General features: G+C 37.6%; 1 protein-coding gene across 1 annotated transcript in view; it reads left to right on the top strand.

Annotated features, from left to right (window-relative positions):
• Positions 1–10,470, top strand: part of TDRD9 (tudor domain containing 9) — a 68,034-nt gene extending 57,564 nt beyond the window's left edge. Inside the window, exons 27-36 of the mRNA XM_030949725.1 lie at positions 702–791; positions 1,948–2,208; positions 2,645–2,794; positions 3,847–3,917; positions 4,280–4,389; positions 4,554–4,647; positions 5,301–5,439; positions 6,543–6,652; positions 8,974–9,046; positions 10,375–10,470. Coding sequence (XP_030805585.1) covers positions 702–791; positions 1,948–2,208; positions 2,645–2,794; positions 3,847–3,917; positions 4,280–4,389; positions 4,554–4,647; positions 5,301–5,439; positions 6,543–6,652; positions 8,974–9,046; positions 10,375–10,470 — 1,194 coding nt within the window. The remainder of the gene's footprint in view (positions 1–701; positions 792–1,947; positions 2,209–2,644; positions 2,795–3,846; positions 3,918–4,279; positions 4,390–4,553; positions 4,648–5,300; positions 5,440–6,542; positions 6,653–8,973; positions 9,047–10,374) is intronic.
• The last annotated feature ends 444 nt before the right edge of the window (positions 10,471–10,914 follow it).

Raw genomic sequence — 10,914 nt, forward strand, 5'->3', positions numbered from 1 at the left:
GTTAATGCTGCTGAGTTCTATATCATCAACAAATTAATCTGAATATTTTGGCTCTTTGTGCTGATGTGAGTAATGGAAATTAGTGCCACAGTCCAAGATTGGTATTGATTTTTCAGACCAGTATTTTTCAGCAGTTTTAAGACAGATTTAATTTTTTTTCTAAGATTGGCCTTTGAATTCCATTTATTTCTTAACCTGTCTGGGTGTCACCACTATAGAGTTAGTACTGAATATTGTCATGATTTAAAGTCATGAAAAACGAGTGAATAGTAGTGCTAATCTCATCACTTTCTCATTTGAATTTATAAACAGTTACTGAATACACGTTCACATTAGCTTAGCTAAAAGCAGTTTTTGGTAGTACCTCTCACTGAAGGAGTAAGGTTACACAGATCTGAATGAGGGGAAGGAATTTGGAGTCTTTCAGAGAACCTTGCCTTTTCTAGATTTAGTGAATTGTTTGTGTTACAAGCAGATATTTACACCAAGGGATCAAATAAGAGATGTGATAGAATTTGACATGTTCTTTTTGACATGGCTTCATTTGCATGCTTTCTAGACTTTGAATTTGCTTCCATGTGACTTGATAACATTTGTGTTGTACTGTAATTTTTAAACTCAAGTCATGCCTTTTCTTGCCACCGAAGGTAGCACTTTTAGTGTTGTGGAATCTTTGCAAATACTCTTGATTCTTTTTCCAGGTTTTTTTTGTGGATTATGGCAATAGATCAGAAGTGCCTTTAAATAAGCTGAAAGAGATTCCAAGGTGTCTTCAAGGGCTTCCTTTCCAGGTAGGGGTGATGTGTTGGCTGTGGCTTGCTGGATGTTTTTGTGTCTGGCCTGGCAAACAGGAGTGAACTTCAAGTCAGGATGCTTTTCAGAATAATATTTAAATAATACATACTTTGCTGATGGAAGTACCTTCAAATCACCTTCACTAATAAAATTCCAGAGGTGTATTTATTTACAGAGCAGAAATTCTTGTGTGTAATTGAACTATGTTGTATTTAATTGTAGAGACATTCTAATTTTGTAAGGCTGTGGGTTTTTTTCCTGCTGCTTTGCTGCTCTCTGAACTGCTGGCTTTCCTGGGATCTTTTCACACAGAATTCTCCTGATTATTCCATATGAGTGTTATGGATCTAGTGATCTTCTGATACACATTAGAGGGATTCTGTAGCTGTTTTTTCAGAGAAATAATTCTCTTGAGCTATGTTTACAAATAAAGAAACTATACTTTAATTGTCATTCAGTTTTTCAGTGCTCACTCAGATAGTTTTAAGCTAATAGTAACAGTTGTGTCATACTAATTGTATTTTCAGAAGCATTTAATGATGAAAATGAGAAACAGACCAGCAGAAATAAGATTAGATCTTGACAGGGCTAATTTTGTTTGGTTTTCTTTAGTAATTGATATAAAAAAATAATTTTGGTAAGAAGCATCCTTTTTCATATTTTCTGCACACATACTAAATGGAAATGTATTTCTTCTTCAGGACTGATCTTTTAATGACTAGCTAGAAAAAAACCCAGGGTTTCTGCTTTAAATTCATTCAAAGACATAATTACAGGGAGTGATGGGAACTTAATTACTCTTTCCTGCCAGGGACAGAGGAGCCATAGTGATCTTACCAAGTTTTCAGTTACTGTAGTTCAAAACAATTGTAGACTAAAGTTTTTTCCAGAGAAGACATTTCTGTTCTCCTAAGATTTCATTGTGAATAGTGAATTGCTACCGAATTATCCTTTATGCACTGTTTACTCTGATTCCTTAGCAACTCTGTACTATATTGAAGAGATACGAGCTGTCAGTGTTGGCAGTGATGGAGCAGGAGTTATGCCAGTAGCTTTACAGCAGCTGTAGGAGGTAACATAAGTTGCTGAGTGAAATATTTCCTTGCTGGTTCTCTGGTCAGGCGAGCGCTGTTTCCCATGTTTCTGCTCTAGGCTTTAGAGTTCAAGATCTGCAAGATGTGTCCCTCTGCCAGATCCTTGGTGTGTGGGGAGCCGTGGAGCTGCAGTGCCAGCCAGAGATTTGCCTCTCTGGTCAGTGGCTGCACTCTGCTGGTGGAGGTTTATTCCCTGGTGCACGGCGTCCTGCACGTGGACGTGTTCCGGCACTCGGGCCGCCGGGGGCTGGTGAACATTCGGGATGTGCTCATCGAGGAGAGCCACGCTGAGCTGGCTGAGGAGTCACACGAGTCACAGGTATGTCCTGACTGAGCTGCTGCTGCTTGGCTTGCTCTGATTCATTTCAGTTCTGGCTGTCCTGAGAAGCTGAGCTGCAGCTGTTGACTAGTGGCAAGGTTAATACTTGAATAGGGCAGTGTATTTTGATATGTGTGCATAATGCATATTGAGCTGTTGGCCAAGAGCATTGCTGCTTTGAGACCTCTTCTTGAAAATATGTTTCCTGGGAAATTATTTCCTCACTTGAACTGCTCCAGTCTTACTTGAAACTCAGAGAAACTGTAACGGCTTCATAGTTTTAACTTGCTTCTGTTTTGGTGTTTCATATAATCTGAAAGGTCATCAGAACATATTTTTTTGTCTTTGTATGTATGTATTTCTTTGTGTAGGACCTTCTTTGTAAAATTTTGAAGAAATAATTGTTCAAGGCTTTTACACTTCCATTATTTTGTAGCAAAACCATGATTTGCTCAAGGAATTATTTTTGGACGGAGCAAAGAAAGAAGAGCAGATGCCCATATCTGCAAGACAGGAAGAAAAGCATCTGATTGAAAGATTGTTGAATTGCTTTTCTGAAAAGAAATCTGATGCACCAACCCACAAGGTAACTTGAGTGGTGGTTTTGGCCTGTCATCACATGACTCTGCTTCTCACATTGTTAGAATGGAGATGAGGACTGAAAGTACCACAAATAATGAAGCTCTATTTGATGCATTTCATAGGGCATTTCATCATTTTGCTTTCTGTTGGTGGAAAGCCATAGTGTGACCACTGTTTCAGACTGGTCTGCTGCAGCTTTGAAGAGAGTTTTGAAGTACAGCCTGAGAGCTAAGTGATCCTGCTCTTCTAATAAGGCAGCCCTTTGAACTCAGGCAGAACAGAGATAAAACTGAACAGCTGAATGCAATGTTTCCCTACATGGTAGTCTTCATTATATAGCAAAAGAGCAAGTTTACAACCCTATCAGTCTTTCAGAAAATCTAAACATGCTTTTTACTGTACACAGTGTTTGATTCTTCATCAGCTAATGATAGGTAAGCAGCTGGGATACGTGCATCAGTGAATGCTCCAGTGACTGATGGTAATGATGCTTTTCCTATGCCAGTGCCAAATTCAGAAATGTGTTTTGAACTATCTAGTCACTACTGAGTTGGAATATAAAACAGGAAGATATGTGTCCTGTTCTGCATTGTGATTACAAGTTAGGCCTCATCTACATTCTGATTATTTTTCCATTTCAGATGTGACAAAATTTCAGGCTTTCAAGCACCTAATCATGCTCCATTTATCCCCAGGAGCAATCCTGTTTAACTGCCCACTTCATAAAGTGAGATATTTTCAAGATTAAAGACCTCATCATGTAAATAAAATTACCTGATTTTCTTCAGTGATCTATGAAGTCTGAACTTGTGTTTTTAAGCAAGAGGACAGTCATGAATCTGCAGCACCTGTGAAAATAGATAATTTTAGTTAAGTGCCTCAGCAAGCAAAGTTTGCTTTAGATGAGTGAAATGGAAGTGTTGTATTACCAGTTTAGCAGCTCAGTGTTGCTCAGTACATGCTGAAATGTGCTTAGCTTTAATTTATAAAGCATTTAGATTTGAAGAGATCCAGGTGCTGGCCAACTAGAATGTCTCTCTCTCCCTTTTTTTGAAGGTAACAGTTTTTGGTCCATTCAGTCCTTACCAGTTGAAATGCTACAGTCTGACCAAAATATCCCAATTCAGGTATGAGAAGGCTTAGGGGGAAGTATAGTCATGTTCTTACCTTTTATTTTCAATAAATAAACTAGGCAAAAACCACCTTGTTACTCCTACAGATTTTTTTCCAAATTGTTATTCGTTGCAAAGACTGAAGGAGTCAAGCTTAAATTGCATTAATACACATGCTATTGTATTTAAAATCTTAGAGTAGTTTTAAGGTTCATTATTGTCTCATAGAGAGATTATTTATTAACTGTCATTTAAATCTAATAGATGCTAATAGTAAGCATCTGCTCTGAGTTTTGTTGTGAATTTAAAACGTGTTTTTACTTACATGTTTTTATGAGTTTTGGAGTTTTTTATTGTCGAAAATATTTCTTCCCCAGAAATGTTTTCATACATAAGGAGAGCATAAACTCCATTGTTGTCCATGATGGTGCAGAAGATCCCTTTCAGCAGCTCTTGGTGGCCACTGATATATCAGTAACTGCAGCTGGTAATGCCTAATAAAAACATTTTGATGATTTCTCTAGACTGCTGGTTTTTATGAGTAGCTCTATGAGTAAATATGTCACTGTAGTTCTGTGTTACATCTTTTTGAGGTTTCATTTTTATTAAATGCTCCTTAGTTATTTGAATTTTTTTTTCTTTTTGTGCCAGGGTCTGTGATTTTAGGGGAAACATCTTTGATGCCTCCTATTCATGGCCTGCTTGCACTCCTCAGTATGCTGTTTGCTCCTGCAATAGAACTCAGGTATTTGTGCATTTCAAAGTGGTGGTTCTTTTATTATTTTCTTTAGGATCCTCACAAATTTTTGACAGATGTTATTTATTTGCTTTTAGCATGTTATGTATTCTCTTCCTGGTATTTTTTTTGAGTTTTAGTAAAGTAGGTAGGTAAAATAACTTGTTCATGTACTTAGGAATTGGTGCTGCAGAGTCTCTTCTCATGATAAGGCATTACAGCTCCTGCCAGTTGTGCTGGAAGCCTGGGAAGATGGAATGGTAAACTGGGAATGTTAAATCTACATGAGGAGAGGAACTTGCATAATTTTTTGTAAAAGCTGAGCTCTGTCAGTTGCATCACTCTTGTGTTTTCTTTAACTTCTGGTATTTGCAAACTTTCATTTCAAAATAGTGTAGCTTGCTTTCCTTTATTTTGCTTATGTATGATTTTTTGGTAAGTTTTATGAGGATATGTTTTTATAACCAGATCTTCAGTTTTGTATCATCACTGTATATTTTAAAAAGCAGTATGACTGAGTGTGAATGCCTCTCAATTGTTTTAACTTCTTTCAAACACATGTCTTGCTTTGCATGGCTTAGACAAATTCATTTAAGTCTGTCTTCATAAGAGTTTCGTTTCTTCATCTCTTGGTGAAACTGTTTTCTTTCTTTTTCATGTAGAGTTGATAAAAGTGGAAAGTATTTTACTGGTGTTCTGTGTGGTTTGGGTTGGAGTCAGACATCTGGGGCTCCACTGTTTCCAGAAAATGATATGGAGTTGATATTTGATGTGCATTTTGGACTGGAAGACATAACAGAGGTAAAACTTGAGTAAGAATTTTCACTACAATGGGAATTCAGTAGAAGTCAGTGCATCTGAGCTTGTTAACTCTTAGTGTTAATAGAAAAGCTTGTTTGGACTGTAGGGTTTGGATTTTTTGTAGTTTTTGTTTGTTTGTTGGGATTTTTTTCAGTTTTGTTTGTCTGGATTTTTCGATGTGCTCCTTTTTTATAATCTTAAATTTTTATCAGGAGAAGCAGTTGCCCCTTCCCTACACTCGGAACTAATAAGATACTCCAGAATGCTACACACTTTTCAAAATATAATCATCAATTTTGCACTAAGTGGAAGTCAGTGCTTACTAGTTTTCTTCTTAGGGTTGTCATGGCTTCTATTGACAAGCAGAGCACTGCTGCTTTGCAGGCTTCAGTTTGATTTTAGAGCTCTGATAAGTCATCTGTATTGAGATGCATCTCAGAGCAGATCAGCCAAACAAATTCCTCATTACTGCCTTCTGGAGCTCAGAGAGTGAGGTGTGTCAGAGGGAGGCATGTACATAACCTGTGCAGTGCAGGACAGTGGCTGTGTGTGACACATGCCTGGGACAGTGAAGGACATGCCCTGGTTAGGTCTGTGTGTGAAGCAGGTCCTTGGGGTGGTTCCTGAAGGCTCTCCAAGGACACAGTGGACATGCTGGTGCACACATCTGTGAGCTGTTGCTTTCTGAAAGCACTGATATGGGTGTGCTGGCTGTATTCATGATGCCTTAGCCAGAGTGGTAACACCAAGCTGCTGTGTATGTGAAAAATTATGGACAGAGAGAGGAAATGCTTAAAACATTCACAGAAGGAATTCTACTTTGGAAAAAGTCCAGGCAAGTGGTGCCTGTATGTTTTATGGCATATCTGAGGAACCTTAAAAATTGTGATAGCAGGTGGCTGAAATATTAACATCACTGACCACCAGAGGTGCAGCTGCAGGAAGAAGCATTTCTGAAACTTCAGATGTTTTTACTTATAGAAGTACTATTCCATTTGAAGTTCAGTGATGTGGATGCCACAACCACCTTCATGTCAGTGTAATATGATACAGACCTTGCTCTGGTTTAAAGTGCTTTATATTCTGTATCTGGTGTTCTACAGATAAACAGTCTGAGGACAGCCATGAATAAGCTGCTCTGTGAGCAAGCATTGCATTCTGGACAGGAGCAAGTGGCACAGCTGCAGGAGGATATTCGTCAGAAGCTTCTCTGGTAATCATTTTGTAGAAATAAGATCTTCTGTTTCACAGTCTCAGCAAAAATGAGTGATTGTTTGAAGCATAGCTCAGGTTAGGCTTTGGAAAAACAGTATATGCTCTTTAATGATGCATTTCATTTATTTTGTTTATTTATAAAGCAGTATACTAAAAAACCTTAGACTTCTTGTGGAAGCACTGATTCTTCAGGGAAGCCAAATCACTTAAGAGTCATAAAACCTAGACTGTAAAACCTGTTCTGCAGGATATCAGCTCTTATGTATGCTTGTTTTTTGCACCCAGGACAAAGCTAATGGAGTCTTATGGCATAACAGTGCAGAAGTATTTAGAATTCTTTCTTCCTGTACATTAAATTTGAATCATGTATGCTGCCTCTCCTCCCTCAGCAGACCTGTGCAGAACAGGTGTTGGCCAAGTGACTTGGAAGTCTCAGGCAAATTTAGGAGCTGAAGCAGGGCCCGCCTGCCTTTCTTCCCCTGCAAGCCTCCCTTCTTCTTGGAAGTGAAGCAGGTTCTGAAAAGACCATTGTGATTCAGTGCAGCCAGGCTGAGAATTTTTCAGCTTGTAGTTTGGGGAGAAGGAGTGCAGTGAAATATCCCAGAACAGCTCCTTCTGTCTGTTGCTGCTGAGCATAATGTGAAAAATCTTCCCTTGTTTGTACACTTAGCAGAATTTTAGTGCTGTGTCTGTATCACAAAGAGAATTTTCTCATCCTGACCTGGCTTTCCAGTAAACTATCTTAAAAAGAGTTCTGGCCCAGAGGCCATAACATAACTTTTACCAGCCTCATCTGTAAGAAGTAAGACCTTTTTTTTGCCAATAGAGCTTTGCTGAAGTAACTGCATGATGTCAAAGTTAGGCAGTTCATCGTGCTGATAAAGATCAGAACCCTGCTCTTACCCAGGGTTATCAGAATGATTATCAGAGCAGCTGTTCATGCTGATTTTTCAGGTCTTCCTTGGTTTTGAAAGTACCTGCTCTCTTATCTGTGGAAAAAACCCTAATAAATTGCCTTAAGTTAAAAGTAAACACCCATACTTCCTATTTCCAAAACTCCAAATAAAATTTGGGTGCATTCCATAATAAATTAACAAGTCAGCCTTACCTTTTGAGGCACTACAAAGGAAATTTAAAGAACACAAGCAATGGAGAAGTCAAGGAATGTGGATAGGCAGAAAGAGGCAAAGCCACAGCCCCTGTCTGGAGGTGACTGTGACAGTAACAGCTCATGCTGGGACATCAACACTTACATGCTAAATTGAAGGCACTAAAATGTCACTGCTGTTTGTTCAGACATGTGAATACTTGCTACACTTTGGGCACCTATTTTGGGCTGATTGTTCAGACATCTCCAGCCAGCTGGGAGGGGAAGGGTCAGACCTTGGCACAGGTCCTGGGCACTGATGTGTTCCCAGCTCAGTCAGCGCCAACTGCCTGACTCGGTCAGTCATCTGCCCCAGGCTTTTTGTCTTCAGGATTTTCTACCTTTCTGTGGTAGCCTTTTCTCTCCTAAAATTTTTGTATATTTATTGGTTGTCTTCCAACCATTCTACATGTATTTTTATTTAATTTTTTTTATATTATTCTTGTGTGTTTTTATTTGAACTAATGAATGGTCTGATTATTGTAATGATTTCTTCTTTTCCCTTGCATAAAATCTTTCTTGGTTTTGATTTTTTTTTCCAATTGTACTTTCTGTGTTTTGGAAAAAACATTTATTAATTCAATTACATAGGTAAAAATTTAGCCTGAACAATCTTTCATAACTGTTTTCCATTTTTCAAAAGCTAATTGTATTTACAACATGTCACCACTACTTAAGACTAAAATCAGTTTTTGAAAAACACATCTAGACAGAATTAATTAATGTCTACTACTGTTGTACTTTGCACAGCTTGAGGAAATAACCGGAGCAGACAGACAATCTATAGTAATTGAGTTGTCATGCAAAACAAAATACCCTAAAAATAGCTGTATTATACATTCTAGTGAGTAAGCATACATAAAATGTAAGGAATAAATTACAGTTGCAAATTCTAGTGCTTTATAAAAAAAGAATCTCATTATCTTCCTTAGAAGAAGATACATTCTGATATGTAATACGTCCCTGTGAAAATTTCTATTTTGACTTACTCCACTGGATGGGCAAAGTACAGAGAAGTGAAAAATCAGACTAGATTAAGAGGGAAATTTAAGATTCCCTTTAGCACAGACACCTTGTAAATACCTGGTTGTATCTCATACAAAAAAATCCTTTGTCTTGGTAATTAACCAAATACAAGTGTATTTCTCAAGGCTGTATTTATGTAATTTCAGTTTAATCTGCAAATCAAAGCCTCGAGACATAATTGATCCTACCTGGTATGACAAGCCGTATGCATGGAATCAGGTAAGGTATAAATTTCAAAGTTGTTGTGGGGTGGGGTGGGTTTTTTTATTTTTTCTTTTGGTTTGGTTTGATTTTTTCATTTATTTGTTTTTGGTTTTATTTTTGGTGTTTTGTTTTTGTGGGTTTTTTGGGTTTTTTTTGTTGGTTGGTTGATTTTTTGGGGTGTTTGAGTACTCCAGTACAGTTAGTTAAGAGTGTTGAGAGGGAGAACTTCTGTGGTTATTAAATTAGAAAATACCAAAAGCACTGTAGGGTTAAATTAAAGCATAAAAACTTTTATTTATGTAATCACTTATGGCTGTTGATACCCTGTTTTTGTAGAGTTTGTTTAGTTGTTGGGTGGCTTGTTTTTTTAATTTTGTGTATATAAACATTTAGTATTTTTAAACAGAACTCTTCATGGTTTTAAGGTGATAGAGATTGTAAAGGTAACTTCACATTTGTTGGAAGTTAAAATTTTCTATTCTTTCTATTAAGCAGCTGTAGCTACATTTTCCTGAATGCAGTGCATTTTAGTTTTGTTTTGGGTTGCTGTGGTTTGAGGTGGCTTTTCCTTTCTAGGCAGACAGAAACGTGGCTTGTTTTGGAACAAATGTGGTGGGGTCAGACAGGAGGGCAGTTTTGACCCAGGAGAGTTTCATGAGAGAACTCTTCTAACTTCCTACTCCATTAGAAATCTTACCTTTCTTTCTGTAAGGGCCTCGGAAGGCCACTGGATTTCCTGAAGAACAAGTAGAGTTTCTTAATTTAAAAGTGGATGAGGAATTAGTGAGTGCAGGAATAAAAGTGCTACACACACCCTCCCTGTGCCTCTCCCACCCTGCAGCCTGTAAAGGAGGGGTTTGGGTCACCCCTGAAGAGAGGGACAACAGAGAACAAACACCAAGGGCACTTATTTCTAAAAGGCATTTTTTTAGAGTGTGTTTGATATACTGCCTTAGGCCAAAGTGTTTCTATTTTCATATTTCAAATCCAGTTATCCTTGGATTTAGGAAGATAAAATCCTTCTGCTGGTGTTTATCTTTTATAACAAGCTAATGTGTAGGCCTTGAATCAGGATTTTCTCCACTGCCTCTGAAGAATCCCAGGACATCTTATATCATAAAATACTGCCTGTAATGCTTTGCAATTGACTGTGAAATAGTGTTCTAAAATCATGGCAAACCATGAGATTTTGTAGCCCTGGCTCTTTTGTTGCAGTGTGTGGCATGGAACTGAAATTCCTGCATGATTTAAAACTCAGAACTCTTCAAGACATTTTCTTAGCTGTGTTATATAGGAAAACATTAAGAATGTATTCTGACTTTCATCTTGCTTCTTTTGGCTAGGTGGAATCTCAGTGTATTATTGACGAGTCTGAAAAGCAGCATGAAAGAGGAAATCTTGTTTATCAGCTCCACAAGCTTGTTTTGTTGAATGATTAAGTATTTCTAGAAGTCTTTCAGAGGATGAGGTATTATTAGTCTAAAAATTAGTTCTGTCTTGTATGCATGTTTTGCAAGACTGTTCCTTAAGATGAGTACAAGTGTCCTGAAATACAGTTTGGAAAATGTTCCTGTGTTTCTGAAAAAACTGAGGTTTGCTAGCCTGGAGCAAAGTTCAATCATACAAGAAACTGATGTAAATCAGAATGCAATTTTCATTTTAATAGTACTTCTGAACAGGTTTATCACAAGGTACATGAAAGATGAAGCAAATCTAGGCTTAGTTGTTCGTTTTCGGTCTAAAAACTCATAAATGAAAGGGCATGACTTTTTTTTGTCTGTAATTGCAAATTGCATTTTCCTGTTTTCTTTTTTATTAGTTCTTAAAAAAAAGCAACAAAGGGAGTTGCGGTTTTCCTTAAACAAGAAATAAGAGGTCAGAAG

The sequence above is a fragment of the Camarhynchus parvulus genome, chromosome 5 (genome assembly GCF_901933205.1).
Source record: "Camarhynchus parvulus chromosome 5, STF_HiC, whole genome shotgun sequence".
NCBI classification, from domain to species: domain Eukaryota; kingdom Metazoa; phylum Chordata; class Aves; order Passeriformes; family Thraupidae; genus Camarhynchus; species Camarhynchus parvulus.